The sequence below is a fragment of the Pleurodeles waltl genome, chromosome 4_2 (genome assembly GCF_031143425.1).
Source record: "Pleurodeles waltl isolate 20211129_DDA chromosome 4_2, aPleWal1.hap1.20221129, whole genome shotgun sequence".
In the NCBI taxonomy this organism is placed as follows: Eukaryota; Metazoa; Chordata; class Amphibia; order Caudata; family Salamandridae; genus Pleurodeles; species Pleurodeles waltl.
Window position 1 is genome coordinate 593,388,676 of NC_090443.1, and position 21,128 is coordinate 593,409,803.

Here is a 21,128-nt window from a genome sequence, read left to right on the forward strand (position 1 = left end):
GAACAATTATATTTAAGAATGATTTTTATGTATATTTAAAATCTATTTATTTAACATTGATTGTTACGATTTATTAAAAATATAAAAACATAATATACAATAAGAATCTTTAAATATATCTAATATATAAGGGCGTTAAGTTAATGAAGACATGTTGGTGTGCTGGGGGCTTTGTTTATTGAGTTGGATTGTAATTTAAATTAATTGAAGCTGACTGTAACTCTATATCTTTTGTTCCTGTTTACCGCTGACATTCATTATAACAAATGAAGGTGTTTATAATGATCATTCGCCTCATTATGTCAAAATCATAAATAACAACATGTGTTCTTTAATGTTGAGACAGTGTTTTGCCCTGTTAATGCAGGTTTATTTATAAATATTTAAAAGTAATTAAAAGTATTTGCATGTTAAAAGATGGCCGCACCAGTAGTTTGCACAAGCACAGCATGGAAACAAATGATGGTGTTTTAACTATGTATATAAGATGCCGTTTTTTTTACGGCCAAGTTTGTCCTGTAGAAGGCGTTTGCCGAAACGCGTTGACATTCTGTGCAGGAAACTGTGAATTAATTTAATGGAATAAAATTGGTGAAATTCTACTTACGAACATTTCTTTTGTCCTCAAAAAGACGGCCGAGGGATCAGTGCAGCCGTTTTGGTGGATATTGTTCCATCTGCTTTGGACTATATATATATATATATATATATATATATATATATATATATATATATATATATATATGCAAGTCTATGAAAAACGCCTGAAAACAGACAAACATGCGCACTCAAAGATCCTTCCTGTATTTGTGTATATTATTCCATGCTTAAATACGTTGTTTGATTAGCTACTTAAGAGTCTCTGTTTTTATTTTATCTATCACAATAGATAAATATTAGTTTAACTATTTACCTACAAGCATTTCACTGCTGAAATATTGGGGAAAGATAAAACAATGTTGTAAAAGAAAACAAATAAATTAACTTCATATACTGCAACTCCTGAAAGTCTGAATTTATACGCTACAACTTAAATCTCAATATATTATATTCCTTACACATATATTCCCTTACTATGTCACTATCTATCTATATATTTATTACTTTAGTCCTACTGTAAAAGAGGAAAATAATTTTCTCTTGAAAGCATCAGTATGTGTCACCATTACCTTTTATCTCTTCAATTTATCATCTATCTCCAGTGTCTGACTCATCCCAAACCCATTCTACTACTATGATCTCCAAAATACCCTTCCTAGCCTCTTCCCTCCTCTACCTTTCCTGGCTCACCTCAGTTTACCTCTATGGTCTCCCAAACAACATTACTAAATTCTCTCTTATTTATCTCTCCTTTAACTCATCCCAAACCCCATTTTCCTACTATGGTTTCCCCAATTTTATTCTACAGACTCTTCCCTCCTCCACCTCTCCTTTACTCATGCCAAACCTCATCTTACTACGATGATCTCCCAATTGATACTTCTGGATTCTTCCATCCTCTGTCCCTCCATTATTCTATTCAATCCAACTAACAGACTCACATGTCCTCCACTCAAATGACATCATACCTAACTATACTAATATTAATGCTGTATTCATATTTCCCTATACTAATCCACCACTAACCCTTTTGGGTTCCGGAGTAGCGTGCTACTCACCAAAAAGTGCTATGATGCCTTGTCAGGGGTAGTAAGCGTTGCATAAGTACAATAAATAGTTTCTTGTCCGATTCATCTACTGTTGTACAAATATAGGATTTATCTTTGCAAGTGATCGGAAGCCTGTCAGTTTCCTTTAAGGTGACAGCCACCACCACCTTCTTCTCCTGAAATTTAGGAAACCTTTAGAAGAAACATTGCCATTGTTTGAACATACAGGTCTGCCCGGTCCATTCCTAGGAACTCACTACATTCAGGAAGGATCTTATCAGTTGTCTCCTAGGAACGGCTCAGTGATTGAATATATAAATGTCTAGCACATCCATCAAAATAGACTTGGTATGTCTTTAAGACACCCATAGACAATTCTCAGAGAGGAAATGCTTATTGCTCAAAACGGGGATTTTTCTTTCCACTACCACTGGGAGCAGCACACTGAAGAGCATTCTAAAATCATCATGAAAGTTAAGACGAGATCATACATTTTCAGACTTACAAACAAAATGCAAATTGTGCAAGTTTAGATGTTTAAAAGTTTATATATCAGATGTAGGATAAACAATACCAATTGTAGATTTAGATGTAGAAAGTAAGTATAATACACCAATAATCACTTTGAGGGAACATACTCGTGGATTCTGGCATGGACAACTCTAACTATCCTGACAAATACCATATTCAATATTTAGAGAGACTGAGCGCAAGTTAATGGAAGATCTGAATCATGGGTATATTTTATGAATCGATCATTGAAAAGGGCAAAATATACTTTTTCCTAAAACTGAAAAAACAGTGCACACTAACTGCTTTTGTGATGATATCTGCCAGGGGACCTAAAGAGTAGAATAAATCTGACTCATGCCATGATTGCGCAAAAATTCACAAAGGAGGATAGCAGCTCAGAATTATAAAAAAAGGGAGAATGTGGTTTTTAATGGGCAATTTCTGAAATGTCCAGAATTTAACCCCTAGTTTGAAGTAAGAATCAGCAATTATGTTGTTTTAAACTTGGTTTGTGGGTTCGGTTTAAAGCACGCTTCCAGTGATGGGCCAAGACATATTTTAGAACAAAGTATAACAAAAAAAGAAACAAATGGCAGCAAATTATTGTTTTTGCTTATGAAGAATATGTAGAAAAGGAACATGCATTAACATTTGCAAAGAATCTCAGCTTGTCCTCAGATTTTCTAACCCATATAGTAAATGACAGGTCCAACTGCTCGACTCAGTCCAAGCAGTGGTATTTAAAGCTTATAATGTCAGGCTTCCATGTAATAAACATGTAATAAACAAGCTCTGACAAAGCGGAACGGTTTGATGTGGGCCACCAGCCTTTTAGCTTTGTCAATGCTCGTTTGTTTTTCACAAGCGTTCTTGTTAAGGAAGCTACTATAATCTCAACAAAGCAAAATGCAAAAGTATTTTTGGTCTAAAAAAACCACGCATATTGCCATAATATGCCTAAGCACTTAAGGGAACTACTTTGTGTGTAGTTGTGATCTTTGTGAAAGGGAGGAATGCTGTCACTCACAGCGAAGTAGTTAAACAATGGCTGAAGTGGGCTGACTCACTGCTCCATGGTGCATGGTATATAAGTGCTATAAGTGCAAAGTGGGTGGAAGAAACTTGTGAATAATGACACAGTAACAATCCAATAGATGAAGATTGTAAGATCTGTAAAATCCTGCAAGATGCAAATATATATGTATACACACACACACACACACACACACACACACACAGCCACTATATATAGTCACTCAAAAAAACAAAGGTTACAGGGACATTATAGTTAGTAAATGGAATAAAAAAAAACTCATAGAACTTCACTTAGAAAACCAAAGGTTACAGGGATGGTATAGTTAGGCTCACATTTTAAACATAAGAAACCATTGAAATTCACCAGTTATAGTTAGAGCTATCTCAAGTAACTATAACTCGTGCCCGAAGGTAACTACGACTTCCGCCCTCGCCATGCACAGGTATGTGATCAATAATTTTACTGCAGATCGTACAGTTACTTTATCAATGATGTTATCAAAGATGTCATGAGTGCCGTAATATGTATGTTAATTAATTAGCAGTGCACAGCGAGGGCATGAGTTACAGTTAGCTCTGAAAACTATAACTAGTGTAGTTCTGTGCTTTTTTGAGTTCAGAATGTTATGTTGCCACGGGCATATTCCCCTAACTATAACATCACTTTGACCGTAGCTTTATTCAGTGAATTTCTATCTTTTTGTTAAACAAAATCAGATCTTTTTATCACACCTTACTATAATGTCATTTGAAACTTAGTTTTTTTCAGCAAATTTATGGGTTCTTTAACACAAAGTAATATTTTATTAATATGCATAAAGCCAATCGCTACCGGGCATGGGGTTTGGCTGTGCAGCAGGGGGAATCAGCTGCACAGCATGGCCTGTGGCTAGCTCCTGCATCCAACCTCTGGAAACACCTAACCCCACCAGAGGAGAGGGTTGCGTAAACCCCCTCCTACAACCACAACTGGCTGAAGGGACCCTAGCCCCCCCCCAGGGTAAACAAATATGTTATTAGGGGACATGTGGCTCCCCTCCCCAAGTCTCTTGTGGCTCCGAAGAAACCAAACCCCAATACCAACACATTAAGCCATTTAGTGCAATTGGCAGCTGCATTCCTTCCCCAGTGCATCTGTGAGCCATTGGAAGACAGTGGGGATCACTTTCAAGGAAAATCTTCAGCACTTGCACAGGAGGCTTCCTGGAATATTGGTGAAGGGTAAGGTTGAAGTGGAATCCCTTTTGCTATACCCATTTGTGACATCACCATGCCATGAAGTGCACAGACATAATAATCCCCCACCAAAGCAGAGGAAAAGCAGGTAGGAGAACTACTTCAGCATCTAGTGGGTTTTTTATCTCCCCAGGATGCCTCCCCATGTTTGTGTTTGGTATTGTTGTAAAGGGCAGAGGCTTCACTTTCCATCAGTGCCTTTCATAAACCTATGCCCGCTCATCGATCGTTGTTGGGCTGTGATTCATGAGCAGAAATACCACTAGACACCAGGAATTTGTCTTTGGGGGTTATCCCTGTAGCACAAGGGCTGATTCCCCACCTCACTGGGGGCATATTTATTTGTGAAAGAGGATTGCTTTCCTTTGGGGGATACCAAACCTCTATTACAACAATAGACTAGTGAGTGGGGGCGTTTGGCCCTTAATGCAAATGGGCAAACCCCGTAGGGCATTTATTTGGCTATGGAAATGTGTTGCTATCCCGTGGGGGGCATAATTCTGCCTCACCCACCCCTGGGTATAGCAAACATTTCCATGACCGGAAAAAAAAGACTGATGGCACATAAACAGGCCTGGGCACCAAAATAAAAGTGGCCACCATTAGCAACTAAATAGCTAAAAAAATTGCCTTTATTTACATATCAACTAGTTTTGTACTTGTAGAGATGCGCTGCATAGGTGTTTTGCAGAGTATCGGAAAATGCATGCATTTCAGTTTGCTACAGCGGTTGTAGCAATATAAGTGAAATCAATATAAGAACATGGCCCATCAGGACATAAAACAAGCTGATAATCAGCTAACAAACCAGCCCACACATTGACCTGCTAGACCAGTCCATCGGGCACTGCCTGATTACCTTATAGGGCAGTATGACCCAAATTGTCATTTAAAGTATTCCAATACTGTTGAATTGAGTTTGCATCATATGAAAAAATAAATAAACCATGGGGTCATTCCTTTTTGCATATGGGTCGACCATTGGGGGCATATTTTTTTTGGCTTTGAAGATGTTTGCTGTCCCCTGGGTGGTGTGATTGCACACTCGCCCTCAACCCGGGTGAAAAAAAACAAACATCTCCATTCCCAAAAATATGAACATGACTTTGTGTAATGTAAGTGGTTATCATGTAAAGCTCACTAATACCTTCTGGTTGAGTTTGGGCCATATACCACTTTGAAGGGAAAAAAAAAGCAGTATAGTGTATGGGGGTTGGCCATTCTGACATAAGGGCTAACCCCCCGGGGGCATATAATTGTTTTTGAAATGTGAGTTGGGCACCCCCCAACAAAGCAGTTTGCATAAGCCATGATAAAACAAGCTCTGGCAAATATGTCTGGTGATCACTGCCAGCCTTTTAGCTTACCAAATGATTGTTCTTTATGGAACTTAAGCAGCACTCTCCAGCAGTCTTAGTTTCAAAGGTACACATGCTTACTCAGTTTGAGGACTGTGGGGGTCACCGCCAACAGGCTGGCGGTGCTTCCAAGCCCATTCTGACCGCGGTGGTAAAGCCGCGGTCGGAAAACCGGGGCCGGCGGTTTCCTGCCGTTTTTGCCCCGGCTGGGCGAATCCGCCAGGGCAGCGCTGCAAGCAGCGCTGCCCTGGGGATTCTGACCCCCTTACCGCCAGCCTGTTTCTGGCGGTTTTCACCGCCAGGAAGAGGCTGGCGGTAAGGGGTGTCTTGGGGCCCTGTTAGGGGGCCCCTGCACTGCCCATGCCACTGGCATGGGCAGTGCAGGGGTCCCCTAACAGGGCCCCGGCCAGCTTTTCACTGTCTGCCTAGCAGACAGTGAAAAGCGCGACGGGTGCAACTGCACCCGTCGCACGGCCGCAACACCGCCGGCTCCATTCGGAGCCGGCTTCTGTGTTGCGGCCTCATTCCCGCCGGCCCAGCGGGAATGTTGGAATGCCGGCAGCGGTCTTTTGGCCGCATGGCAGCCGATTGGCGGTTCCCGTCTGGCTGGTGGCTACTGCCGCCCGCCAAAGTTAGAATGAGGGCCTGTGTGCCTTGCATGGCAGTCTTGGAGACTCCCAACATGCAAACATGACCTGGAAGGAGTTTGTTTTGGCACAGTGAGTGCAATGAAGATGCATGAAAGACACATTTTCTTGAGCTTCTAGTAGCTAGAAATACAAGGAATTATTTAAGTCTCACTTGGCAAGTATACAGGACTTTGAAGGGGCAGAGACATGAACAGGTAGGAAAAGCTTAGGCTAGGTGTGCTTTTTGAGGGATATCACATAGGAATAAAGCACATATTCAAGGTAATACAGATACACATGCCATGGCTTCATCTTCACCAATGAACTCAACCTTATCAGTGCCACAGTCACCAGATACTGAACTAGTCACTCACTCAACTAAGCAAATGACTCCAAGCCATACAGAACACAACAAGCAGTGCTCCTCCTTCAACCTCTCACCATGCACACACCATGCACTTCAAACAGCTTCACTGGTTCCCCATCTACAGCTGTTTTCATACTCCTGAAACAGAAATTCAAAGCCTTACAAAGCACGGGTCCAGCATATCTCAAAACCGCCTCAGATTTTAGAAACCTTCCAGACACTTTTTCTCAACCAGGCTCTTACACACATCCCATGCATATGTAGCACCAGAGCCTAATTAGCTCAGAAAGAGCGGAAGGACATGCCCATACACATCTGTGACATCTCTAAAATGATTGCATTCTGCAAGAAGCTGAACATTTTAACTTTCAACTAGGTTAAACTATTGGATCAGCCCTGACTGCTCCTGATTCATGGCTATATAGTCTCTGGATATTTCATTTTACAAATGCACAATACCTCACAGAAAAATCTGCATCCAGCACTGCATATATGGGTGAAATGTGTCCTGCTTGCCATGTTCGTCCTCAGTCAGAACTTAGTAGATGTCCAGTTTGCCATATGACAAGTACATTACAGTCAGAGCATTGTGAAGAACTGCCTGCAGCCCCCCAGAACATTAATGTTGGTGGAGCCTCCACCCCGTCGAGTGACATCACCAAAATCAAAAAACATATGAATAGCCCTAGCAGGGCATTATGAGGTGTTCCTTGAAAGAGCAGTGAATAATAAATGGGCAGCTGTGCCCACTCATTTATTATCCACATTTTATCTTTTTTTTTAACAAACCTTCAAGGTGTCCTGGTCTCACCCAGGACACAAACTAGGTTTTTCTTTTGATAAGAGGCTCCCATGGTCCCACTGGCTCCCTGCAGGGGGGCCCATTTCTCAAAACTCGTTCCACCTCCCTCCTTTGCCCCGCCCTTGATGGATGCCCCAAAACTATCCACTTAGAAACTGAGGTGAAGGAACATTTTTTGGGAAAGTTTTGTGAAGATACATCAAATGGCTCCAAGTTATCAAGAAAACACGTTTGACCCCTGTAGGAAGTTGGCTCTGTATGTACTATTTCAAAGTAAGGAATAGTATGCACAGAGTCCAAGGGTTCCCCTTAGAGGTAAGATAGTGGCAAAAAGAGATAATACTAATGCTCTATTTTGTGGTAGTGTGGTCGAGCAGTAGGCTTATCAAAGGAGTAGTTTTAAGCATTTGTTGTACATACACAGGCAATAAATGAGGAACACACACTCAGAGACAAATCCAGCCAATAGGTTTTGTTATAGAAAAATATATTTTCTTAGTTTATTTTAAGAACCACAGGTTCAAATTCTACATGTAATATCTCATTTGAAAGGTATTGCAGGTAAGTACTTTAGGAACTTTGAATAATCACAGTAGCATATATACTTTTTACATAAAACACAATAAGCTGTTTTAAAAGTGGACACACTGCAATTTTCACAGTTCCTGGGGGAGGTAAAGTAATGTTAGTTTTTGCAGGTAAGTAAACCACCTACGGGGTTAAGATTGGGGTCCAAGGTAGCCCACCGTTGGGGGTTCAGAGCAACCCCAAAGTCACCACACCAGCAGCTCAGGGCCGGTCAGGTGCAGAGTTCAAAGTGGTGCCCAAAACGCATATGCTTCAATGGAGAGAAGGGGGTGCCCCGGTTCCAGTCTGCCAGCAGGTAAGTACCCGCGTCTTCGGAGGGCAGACCAGGGGGGGTTTGTAGGGCACCGGAGGGGACACAAGTCCACACAAAAAGTACACCCTCAGCAGCTCGGGGGCGGCCGGGTGCAGTGTGCAAACTAGCGTCGGGTTTCCAATGGGAGTCAATGGGAGACCAAGGGGTCTCTTCAGCGGTGCAGGCGGGCAAGGGGGGGGGGGCTCCTCGGGGTAGCCACCACCTAGGCAAGGGAGAGGGCCTCCTGGGGGTCACTCCTGCACTGAAGTTCCGATCCTTCAGGTGCTGGGGCCTGCGGGTGCAGGGTCTTTTCCAGCCGTCGGGATTTTAGAGTCAGGCAGTCGCGGTCAGGGGGAGCCTCGGGATTCCCTCTGCAGGCGTCGCTGTGGGGGCTCAGGGGGGACAACTTTGGTTACTCACTGTCTCGGAGTCGCCGGAGGGTCCTCCCTGAGGTGTTGTTTCTCCACCAGTCGAGTCGGGGTTGCCGGGTGCAGTGTTGCAAGTCTCACGCTTCTTGCGGGGATTGCAGGGGTCTTTAAATCTGCTCCTCTGTAACAAAGTTGCAGTCTTTTTGGAACAGGTCCGCTGTCCTCAGGAGTTTCTTGTTCCTCTTGAAGCAGGGCAGTCCTCTGAGGATTCAGAGGTCGCTGGTCCTGGAGAAAGCGTCGCTGGAGCAGGGTTCTTTAGAAGGCAGGAGACAGGCCGGTAGGACTGGGGCCAAAGCAGTTGGTGTCTTCTTTCTTCCTCTGCAGGGGTTTTCAGCTCAGCAGTCTTCTTCTTCGGTAAGTTGCAGGAATCTAAATTCTTAGGTTCAGGGAAGCCCTTAAATACAAAATTTAAGGGCGTGTTTAGGTCTGGGGGGTTAGTAGCCAATGGCTACTAGCCCTGAGGGTGGGTACACCCTCTTTGTGCCTCCTCCCAAGGGGAGGGGGTCACATTCCTATCCCTATTGGGGGAATCCTCCATCTGCAAGATGGAGGATTTCTAAAAGTTAGAGTCACTTCAGCTCAGGACACCTTAGGGGATGTCCTGACTGGCCAGTGACTCCTCCTTGTTATTCTCATTATCTCCTCCGGCCTTGCCGCCAAAAGTTGGGCCATGACCAGAGGGGGCGGGCAACTCCACTAGCTGGAGTGCCCTGTGGTGCTGGAACAAAGGGGGTAAGCCTTTGAGGCTCACCGCCAGGTGTTACAGCTCCTGCCTGGGGGAGGTGTTGGCATCTCCACCCAGTGCAGGCTTTGTTACAGGCCACAGAGTGACAAAGGCACTCTCCCCATGTGGCCAGCAACATGTCTCGAGTGTGGCAGGCTGCTAGAACCAGTCAGCCTACACGGGTAGTTGGATTAGGTTTCAGGGGGCACCTCTAAGGTGCCCTCTGGGGTGTATTTTACAATAAAATGTACACTGGCATCAGTGTGCATTTATTGTGCTGAGAAGTTTGATACCAAACTTCTCAGTTTTCAGTGCAGCCATTATGGTGCTGTGGAGTCCGTGTTTGACAGACTCCCAGACCATATACTCTTATGGCTACCCTGCACTTACAATGTCTAAGGTTTGGCTTATACACTGTAGGGGCACAGTGCTCATGCACTGGTGCCCTCACCTATGGTATAGTGCACCCTGCCTTAGGGCTGTAAGGCCTACTAGAGGGGTGACTTATCTATACTGCATAGGCAGTGTGAGGTTGGCATGGCACCCTGAGGGGAGTGCCATGTCGACTTACTCGTTTTGTTCTCACCAGCACACACAAGCTGGCAAGCAGTGTGTCTGTGCTGAGTGAGGGGTCCCCAGGGTGGCATAAGATATGCTGCAGCCCTTAGAGACCTTTCCTGGCATCAGGGCCCTTGGTACCAGGGTTACCAGTTACAAGGGACTTACCTGGATGCCAGGGTGTGCCAATTGTGGAACAATAAGTACAGGTTAGGGAAAGAACACTGGTGCTGGGGCCTGGTTAGCAGGCCTCAGCACACTTTCAATTCAAAACATAGCATCAGCAAAGGCAAAAAGTCAGGGGGTAACCATGCCAAGGAGGCATTTCCTTACAACCCCCCCCCCTTTTCTTGTTCTCCTCTTGATGGATGCTCCTGAAGCTATCCACTCAGGCGATGAGGTGAAAGAAATCCAAGTTATTAAGAAAACAAAAAATGCTTTTTTTATGGCAGCATGGTTCTAAATACAACTACCTGGAGCTGATCACCCCTTGGTAATATAAAAAAATTGCCCTAAAATCATTTTTGTTGGCATTAGGACTCTACTCATGTTAGTACTGTTGACCAGTGTTGAATTGCACTTGCTCCCTCCCTAAAACATGGTAAAATGTTCCTATACCTGATTGGCACATTTACTTTACTTGTAAGCCCTTAGTAGATGGTAATACATGTATCCAGGGCCTGCAAATTAAATGCTACTAGTGGGCTGAAGCACATATTGTGCCACACATCAAAGTAGAACTGTAAAACATCTCATGCATCACACTGCAGTCTATGTGTGTGCTTTTAAAACTGCCATTTCCACCCAGCAACATTTTTTTTATGTAGTGCTATACAAAACAAATTATTACAATAACTCAGACTCTGTGCAGCCATCATGTCCCTTGATCAAACTTGGCTTTTTGGTAGTATATTTAGAAACACTGATCATTGTATTAGTTTGTTGTTTAATTACTGAATAAAATAAGATGTGTTGAATAATGACAATTAAAAAGGGGCACTGATAAACCGTTCTTTTTAAAAATAATGTGATTTGCGTAAACAAAAAAACACCGTTCAATTTTCTAACAAGTACTGTGATTTCAAGCCTAGACATGCATGTTGTTTTGCCTTTCACGGATTACTATACTGCCAAACTTTCTTTTAACTCAGTTTCCTATTCCATGTTGACCCTCGCTGCTCCTGCATGATGTGTAAAATAATACAAGTCAGGGACGATTAATGATTAAGGGGGTCATTTTGACCCTGGCGGTACGAGACCGCCAAGGCTAAAATGACGGAAGCTGGCCTATTACGACCGCGGCGGAAGCGCCGCGGTCGCACCGCCGGGGCCGGCGGTATTCCGCCACATTTGCCCCAGCGGTGATAATCCACCTGGGTTTACGAGTACGCTTTCCGCCAGCCTTTTCCTGGCAGTTTGAACCACCAGGAAAAGGCTGGCAGAAAGGGGAGTCGCGGGGCCCCCTGACAGGGCCCCATGGAGCTTTTCCCTGTCTGCATAGCAGACAGTGAAAAGCGCGACGGGTGCAACTGCACCCGTCGCACAGCCGCAACACCGCTGGCTCCATTTGGAGCTGGCTCCTGTGTTGCGGCCGAGATCCCTGCTGGGCCGGCGGGCGGAAACCAATTTTCCACCCGCCGGCCCAGCGGGGATCTCCAAATGGCCGCGATGGGAGGGCGGCCGCATTGGTGGCCGCCCGGCGGTCTGATCTTGGCGGGCGGCATCGTAATGACCCCGTAAGTGCTTATTGTCTGGCCTGGCAGCCAGACACAAAAATTTGAAACTACAAAATAAGCCTTCTGATTTCTAGATCCACGTTTTATCTCGCTAAGCAGCTCGTTACTAAAACCATCAATTAGGTAAATCAGTCCATGACATTAGCTCCTATTACCAATCTCTGGGACGAGGTAATGTTTTTATAATGGCTGCCCCCTCAAAGATTTGGTCAGACCATGAAAATGTATTAACATGCCTTGAGTGGCAATTAGTTTAGTACTAAACAATCTTTTACCATCATGTTATAAAATCAGATTTCTAGAGGTGGTAATATCTAACACAAAAGTATGTACATATTTTTTGTATTGTGTTTTTTGTGGTAATGAGCATTTGATTGAGGTTTACCATATTTTTGTGCTGCACTATTATATGTGCTGTTGCTTTGTGCTGTGCTCCTTTTATGGTTTTGTGCCCTCTATGTTTTAGTTGTGTGTTTCTGCAGCTTTGTTTTACATTATTGTGTTATGGTATGCTGTGTACCTTAAGAAAAATGACAGATTCCTCTACAATTACATTCAAGAGTGTGGCATACCTCTACATTTTCAGTGACAAACAACCACTTACCACTGTCTAAGGTGGTAAAATACCACTCCTCCAGGGCTTCAGCTGTTTATGGCATCGTTCAGCATAAACATTTGGCCGAGACAAAGGGCCTGATTACAACTTTGGAGGAAGGTGTTAATCCGTCCCAAATGTGACGGATATACCACCAGCCGTACTACGAGTCCATTATATCCTATGGAACTCGTAATACGGCTGGTGGTATATCCGTCACATTTGGGACGGATTAACACCTCCTCCAAAGTTGTAATCAGGCCCAAAGTCTTTAATTAGCGCTCCGATGGCTGTATCACATTAAGTGAGCACTAGAAGTGCTTATTTGAGACGTTCTCAGTCACAGTTTTGGACTGAGCCATGTCTTAAACAGTTGCAGAGCTCAAGCAGCAACATTTTACCTACTCAGTGGTAAATGGTTGTTTGTCACACAAACCTTAAGGGAAAGTGCTGCCCTTGGCTGAAAAGGTGGCAGGATACTGTTGGAATGTCTAGGGTAACAGATCATAACACAATAACAAGCACAAAGCAGTATAACAACAATTTAGACATAATAGAGCACAACAAAACAGTCAAAGGTGAACATAACACTGCCACAGTCCAACAAAACAACTTCACAGTGCAATTATGCGGCACACAAGCATTAAAATAATAATGTGGTGGTACTGTAGATAGCCCTTTAGTGTTTGTGGTTGTTTAAAACCTTTACAAGTTAAAAACAACTTGATAAAACAAATTACAATTGCCCATGTTAAAACTGAATTATCAGTAATTCCCTGCGAGTTAAATCGTAATCATTTTGTTTTAGTGGGACTGTTAGTTCTGTATTTTGTTTTGGATGTGGCCTATTTAACTAATTAATTTTCACAAATAATTTAGCTAGTGGAGCACAGCAACTAAGTGCCCATCAATGAAAGCAGCACAACAAGTGAGCAAGGGATCAAATACCCTACCTATACCCACAGTGGTTAACTTAGACTAAAATAACAGCATATTAGTCATCATTACCACCAAGACAATAAACAGATAAAACGCTAGTGCAGTTTAAAAAAACACATCAATGGAAGCAGCACAAAAATTAAGCAATGGATTAAGTGCCATTACAATACTACACCTGGTTTACTTAGACTAAAGTTGCAGCATGTTAGCCCTAGTTGCCAACTGAATGATAAACCATCAAAGTGTCAGTGCAATAGAAATAACAATTAATAACAGAGGTGTTGTAACTCAACCGACTAAAAGACAGACTAATAAAGTGCTAATGTAATGTAGTGCATTAGGAACTGAGGAATGAGCACCCAACAAGCACCCATAGAGTTGTCCAATTAGGGAAAAGTTCAACTGTTTAACTTGAATATAATTCAGTGTGGCTGGACAAATTTCATCAGGCCAATCTAAATGGATGTATGGTTCAGTGGAATGTGCGAGACCCAGCTTTCCGACCCCTAGCCAGTTGAACAGGTTGGATGCAATGAAAACAAAACTAGTCTGTGAAATATTTAGGGCAGTATTATCGGGGTTTAGGGAGACCATAAAGGCCTGCCGGCATGTTCGAACTCCCAATTTATTCCACTCCCTCCTTAATCTGATCCTACGTTCACTTAACAATACTGGGAAATTCAGACAACATGTTCCAATGATTCTTCACTGCCACAGCAGCCCCTCACTTAGGTGGCACCAGCTGGCTAGATGCTTCAAGAATGGCCACTCACCTAGCTTGAGGCCCATGAATCTTACTTTCCAAAGTACAGAATACGTGCAGGAGAGATATGATGCAGGTGTGGCTGGCTGGTACCCATTTGTTATTGCCCAGGCATGACTGCGTTTTGCAAGTAATGCCCTATTGGAATGAAATGACCAAACGCGAACATGCATTCTTATACTTTAAAAAAAATATTATTGACTGGGGTTACTAACTTAGGATTCCTTTACATCAAGAAGTTGCTGGCAGTCTTCTGAAAACCATTTATGAGCCTGATTGGGTCGACTGCAGCTAATTTCAAACCATAGCAATGCCTCCAGGATGCCAGCCTGGCCCTTCCTAACTTGTGGCACAGATTTAGCAAGGCACCTGCACACATGCAGCCCGTAGGTCAGAAAGGCCAAATTTAAGCCTATCCTGGGCTTCTGATGAAGGTTTTGGTAGTCAAAAGACCCGGTTGTAGATCTAAACAACAAGGTTATTAAGCAGGAGATTATCTCTACCTAATAATATTTCTTGACCATAAATTAAAGAATGAAGAATTTTGGCCCTCATAATTTCTTGTAAGGGGTAAAGGCTTGCACCCAATAATGATTTTACTAATTTTGATAGCATCACCTGGAGGGTCAAAGCATTTGTTTCAACATTTTTTCATTGTTTCACAAAACAGTATCTTGCGTCAAGGTAAACCCCTAGATACTTATAGAAATGCTCCAAGACGACTCTGTTGCCATCATAGAACCACTCTCTTCCCTGATGTTTTTTAGCCCAAAATAATAAGGCATCATAACCACAACATCAAAATTTCATACACCAAATATGCACAAGCATTCTTATCACGTTACCATTTCCATAAACCTACTTTGACAATAAAGAGGTTAAAGGCCCTCATTATGACTTCAGTTGTCTTGCAAAAAGACGGCCGAAGCTGTGGGCTCCACAATACCACCAGTGCTGGCAGTATTGGTGGCTCTCTATTATGACATTTCCGTTGGGCCAGCAGACGGAAACAGCATTTCCATCCGTTGGCCCAGCGGAAAAGTCACATCAACATTTCAGCCAGCTCATAATAAAGCCAGCGGCAATGTTGATGTGCAGCGGGTGCAGCAGCACCCGTCGTGCATTTCACTGCCCGAAATTCGGGGTGCCCAAGTCCCCCTTACTGCCAGCCTTTCTATGGCAGTGTTTACCGCCATGGACAGGCTGGCGGTTGGGGATTATGACCTCCTGGCGGAAGCCTGGCGGTCAAGTAGAGGGGCCGGCGGTGTGGCCTTGGCTAATGCGGCACGGTTATAATATACTGGCGGAACACTGCCAGCCTGTTGGTGGTGTTACCGGCAGTGTACCGCCGGCCGCCAAGGTTAAATGACCCCCAAAGTCTGTTTGAACCAGTTACTGTCTCTTCCTATGACAAAGAAAATGAAATATTGCCATTCAAAAATGGTTTGTGATATAACTCTCCCAGTGCTAACTGCATGTGATATGGAAGGTCTGTCTCCACAGTTTACTCACAGAACAGTTCCTATCCGAGTTCCTCTTCCAGTGTTTTTTCTCCTGCTTTTTCTTTGCGGTGGAATGTAGCACTGCATGAGTCTGTATGCGAGGATTCAAAGCCAGGATGCTCTATGAAGAACATAAAAAAGAAATTAAATTAGGTTTTTGTTTGAATGGGTGAGAAGTATAGCATTATTGTACTTTCCTGCCAATTTAGTGCACAACTATGGCAAATTAAAGTGATGTTCAGTATTCTGAAAATGCTTTGTACTGATATCGGACTTCATAAATGAAGAGTAATCAATTGATGAAAATGACAGGAGGTTTAATCATTCTATTCATATTGAAAAAGAAACATATCAACAAGTATGCCTATCGGTTTTGTGCACAAAAAACTAATATAATCTGCCACAACCCATACATTCACCCTTTGTCTCCTTTCTAACAAAACCACCATTGCCACAAAATTAACAATAGACCACACCTTTGATTTCACCATTCTCTTCATTGAGTTAACATTGATTTGCACTTTATTCACCATAAAGTAACAATTTTTAATTAAAATATTTAATAATGTAAAACTGGAAAATCTAAGTAAGGTTTGAAGAAGAGTAGACACTAAAAACAATTAGAACAGAAATAGGTGTATACTAGGCAGATTGTATGTTCAACCCCATGGTGATAAACCACAGTCAACTTTGCAAGGTAGATATTTGTAAAATCTGTTTTGACAAACCTTCGGTGCAAAAATATACTTCCCAAAAAATACTATTCATGTAAGAGGGAAGACAAAAGGGAAAATGTAGGTAGAGATAAATAGTTCCAGAAGTTTTTGGGTATTAATAGAAATATACATTTTCAGTTATTTTTTAATTAACTGCCCATGTTGCCACTAAGCCAGCCAGTTTCATAACTGACCTCAGGTTGCTGCTTTCAGTGCTCCATACGTTGCAAATCTCACAGTAATACCAGCTTTTGCAAGGCATGAATATGTTTTGTAGGAATAGAGACATAGTCAAAGTGAGAAATATTGCTTCTGTTGATCCCCTTATTATGCAAAGAACAAGGCAAGCGCCCTTAAACTAACAAAGCAGGCTGGGCAGAGGGATTAGTACTTTTTTGTTTGTAATACTCAAACACAGATAAGAAAGTTAGATTGACTCATTGCCACACTTCTTGAGATGGCTACAACAGAGTCCTTGGGAAAATGGCAGATCCCAAGAGAAAAGATGTGTGCTACCTTTCTGGAAGCTTATATTGTGCTTTTCCTCAACACCGATAAATATCTCTTGAGAACATATTCAGTACTGTACAGTAACCCTGAAAACACCCTGAAAATTGAAAATTATAGGAATTATAATATACTTTAAGTCATATACAGACTAAAGCCTTCTTACGGATAGCTGCAATATGAACACTTTTTGGGGATGCCAGGCCACTTCAATTAATATACAAATCAAGATTAATGAGTCCAGTACAAAAGCCCTAACACATCCTCACCAAGGTCATGCTTTCCAGCAAATGCCTGGTCACTGCTCCTGGAATCCACAATCTAGAATCCAGTAGAGTCAGTATCCAGTTGCCTAGATCCAACACAGATCATAAGTCATGGATGCTGCAAAGTTGTCACCACAATGTCGATGGCCCTTTATGAACCTACAGTGTAATCAAGAGTGTTAGATCTGTCAGCCTTAGGGTGGTCTTTCCCCAAACGTTTGGCCTACTTACCTCTAATATTTACTGGAGTTTTTCTTTTGTTGGTCTTAGGAGACTGTGCACTCTACTAATGCTAACCAGCACTAAAGTGCTTGCGCTCACTCCCGTGTATATGGTTTGATTGGCATATACTTAATTGATATATTTAATTTACTTATAAATCTCTTGTAGAGTGGTATACTATATTTACAGAGCCTGTAATTTAAGTGCCGTCAGTGGGCCTGCAGCACGTATTGTGCCACCCACTTATGTAACCCTCCAGAACATGTCCCACACCTGCCACTACAGCATGGGTTCAGTGTCCCACTGCCATGTTGTCATGGCATTTAAACCCCCCTTTCAAGCCTTAACCACCTCTTCTATTACATATAGGACAGGTAGGCAGTAGTTAGCCAATAGGGCATGGTGCTGCGTCATTAAAAGGTTGGACATGTACTTTTAAGTTTTACATGTCCTAGAAGTGAAAATATCCCAAATTAGTTTTTCACTACTGTGAGGGCTACCCCTCCCATATGATAACACTGGGGATTCCTTATTACATTTAAAAAAAACTAATTCCTTATTGAAATGTTCCAGTAAGTGTTCTGAGGCGGGTGCCTTGGGATGTCACATTTATGACCAGGCACCTGCTCGTGAGTGGATGTGAGTCCTGGTCCCTTCCCTAACCAATGGGTTAAAAAGGTTCCCCAGGACAAATCTAACCACTTTTGCAGCAGCTCCTGTTTGCCCTATTGCAAACAATCACACAGTGCACCTTATTCTCTAAATTCACAATGGTAAAATCATTGTCGCCCTGAGCAAAGACTGTGGACCTGCACAGAGGTGTGGCCAGGTAATGAGTTGCCCCCTCCTTTGTGGCCACTCTAAACTTGTTCTTGGGATAGCTTCCCCCTGGTTTGGTGCCAACATCACAAAGAGGAAAATGGCTACTTCTTCCAGGTCTCCTCTTACATTTACTTGTGAAAAGGCAGATCCCCTTTGAAGTTATATTTCGCCGTAATTGTATTAGGTTACAATTACCTATACAAGATTAGCCAGAGGTATCAATAGTACATAAAATCTGTATATAGGCCATCACATAACTAGCGTTTTCTTCAGCCAGGTCTTCAAGGCCTTTGAAAAGTGCAAAGAAACTTACAGTTTGCACAGGGTTTTAGGTAGAGAATTTCACCCCTTAGCTGCTACCACTGAAAAGGCTGTACTCCCTCAGTCCGAGGCTGATTCAATCTAGAATAGAGGAAAACAAGGGATCTCGTGTGTGCAATGAATGAATAGGGGCATATCTAGTGCATTTGTTTCTCAAGTAGAGCAGTCCAGACTGGTGGATGTTTCCATGTATGAGACAGAGAGATTTGACTATAATCCTTTTTGTTATTGGGAAGGACTGTGGATGATGAGGCATGTCTGGGCCATCCTAAGGCTAATTTAGCCATTGCATTTTGGATACTGTTAAAAAATTGTGTTATTTTTTGCAAGGATTGTTAAAAGTAATTGCAGTCCTTGCAAGGGTGAACCATAAAAGCCACTAAATAAACATGCACTTAACCTTTGGTTAGCTTGGCACACAAGCAGTTAGACTTGGCTTAGATGCAATCTGTAAAGTATTAATGCAGAAGTACTCAAACAGTAATAGATTGAAAATTCAAAACAAGAATAATCCCAAAACAATTTAGACAATTAGAGGATGTTTTAATGATAACAATGACACCTAAACAACAAAAAATGATTTTTAAAATGTTATGGTTAAAAATAGCACAAAAATGGGGCAACCTTTGATCATCTGGTCACAACAAACTGGATCATATCAAAAGCTGGGGCAGACTGCAATGAAATGTGGATTGGATACAGGGACCAAATTTGTCCCAGTGAAATGTTTTACCTTTGGGATGAAAGTCAAAAATTCTCAGCGGGGCAGGCAGCAGGCTTTGGCCAAAGATGGCTCCACCTGGTCAGACAGTCGCTGGATAAGGTCTCAGTGAATCAACTGGCTTTTTGTGGGAAAGCTTGGAGTGGAAGAAATTTGAATTTCTCACCCAGAGAAGGTCCCTCACTTGTTTGGAGCTTGCCTTTTCTTTGAGCGGGGCAAGACTGCAGACTACAGCTGAAGAGGGCTGGATACAAGGCTGGATACTTTCTCCATGAAGTACCACTAGATCAGACGTGCTAATGCACACATAAATGTATCATGAGCAACCAGGATCTTTGGCCTAGCAGCGATGCACCTTTGTGTTATCAGATTGGTAGTTGGGTCCCAGTCCTCCATCAGTTCCCAGAGCAAAAGGTAGGCAAACATTTATCTATCCCAGGTTTCAGAAAACTTTAGAAGGAGTACACCTTGACAGCAGACAAGGGTCCAGGCATTTGGGGAGAGCACTTGGCAGTGAAAACCCACTCCAGCAGAGGCCTAGGGCAGGTCCATGTGGAAACATCCAGCTGGGCAGTTGAAGGAAAACCTCTGTAGAAGCTTGTTGTGTCCCTGTAGCACAAACAAGAGGTTAGCCAAATGACCCATAGAGTTACGTCTGGGGTCCTGGGTAAAAGGCAAGCAGTCCAGTCTTCCTGCAGGGTTCAGACAGCAGGGCCAGGAATATTCTGAAAGGGTTACCGGGCATGAATGAAACATTTATGCCAAGTGCCAGCCTGTGGGCAGGAGAACCTCCTTGCTAGTCCCTACCAATGCAGTATAACCAATGCAGTATAAGTTCCCAGGGGTGACCCTCTCCATTTGTGCAGCATTTCCTTTGTGTTTTACTATAAACTATCCACAGTGCCCCTGTCTATCTAAATTCCACATGGCTAAAACTTACTTCCCCAGGTCAGAGCACCCTATTCCCACCCAAAAGTGTTGCTATGATAATAGACAAACCCTCTCTTGTAATCACTCCAAACCAGTCCTGGGGCAGCACCCCCTCTCACTGAGATTGGCTCCAAGCTGACTAGTATGGCAAAAGGGAGACAGGCCTAGGTGTGAACCATTTCTGCCACTGAGAGGTTAGGCTCTATTTGTGAAAATATGGAGGGGACTTAGCATCCTTATCAAGGAAGAACACCACCTCTTTACACTCAACTACTTTGTCCATTGTATGGGAGCAATTCATATCTCAACGTAGGGGAGCTATTCACCAGCCAGGTACACTGGACACTGACAGAATGGCACATTTTGCTTAGGCAGGAAAAAGTGTGATTTCTAAATGTGGCTCACAAATAAAACCCGACTTTACTATTAAGTTGGATTTTAGTTTACTAATACAATAATTCCTTGAATTGTTTTTTCTAGCTGCTCCCAAATTGAAATCAAGCATTATTAGTTGTTATAATGCAACTCACTGTTTCCCTGTTGGAGAGCTAGCCTTGCTACTCTCAAAAAAAGTATTTGGAAGTTTTCCACTCCCAGGACATGTATAGCTTTAAATATGCGAGACCTACCTTTTAAATACAATTCACCCTGCTCTATTGGTGTTTAGAGCAGACACCTGCGACGTACCTGGACCTTGTATGTCGACATATAGCAAAGGAGGTAGACTGATTGGTGTTTATCTTCTAAACAGGATTACATCACTGGCATACTGGCTTTCTCAAGTGTGGTTAAAGGATGGAATGAGATACTGTGTTGAATACAGTGGACATACTGAGGAGTACTAAGTCAGCTGATTCTGCCTTATCCTGCCATATGCATTGCCATTCTCAGGTCATCAAGGACCAAAAA

General features: G+C 42.8%; 1 protein-coding gene across 2 annotated transcripts in view; it reads right to left on the minus strand.

Annotated features, from left to right (window-relative positions):
* The window catches only part of DPYD (dihydropyrimidine dehydrogenase), a 3,199,941-nt gene that overhangs the window by 3,056,196 nt on the left and 122,617 nt on the right, over nt 1–21,128 (minus strand). For both annotated transcript variants that reach the window (XM_069232136.1, XM_069232137.1), the window contains exon 2: nt 15,725–15,835. In XM_069232136.1, the coding sequence (XP_069088237.1) occupies nt 15,725–15,835 (111 nt within the window). The remainder of the gene's footprint in view (nt 1–15,724; nt 15,836–21,128) is intronic.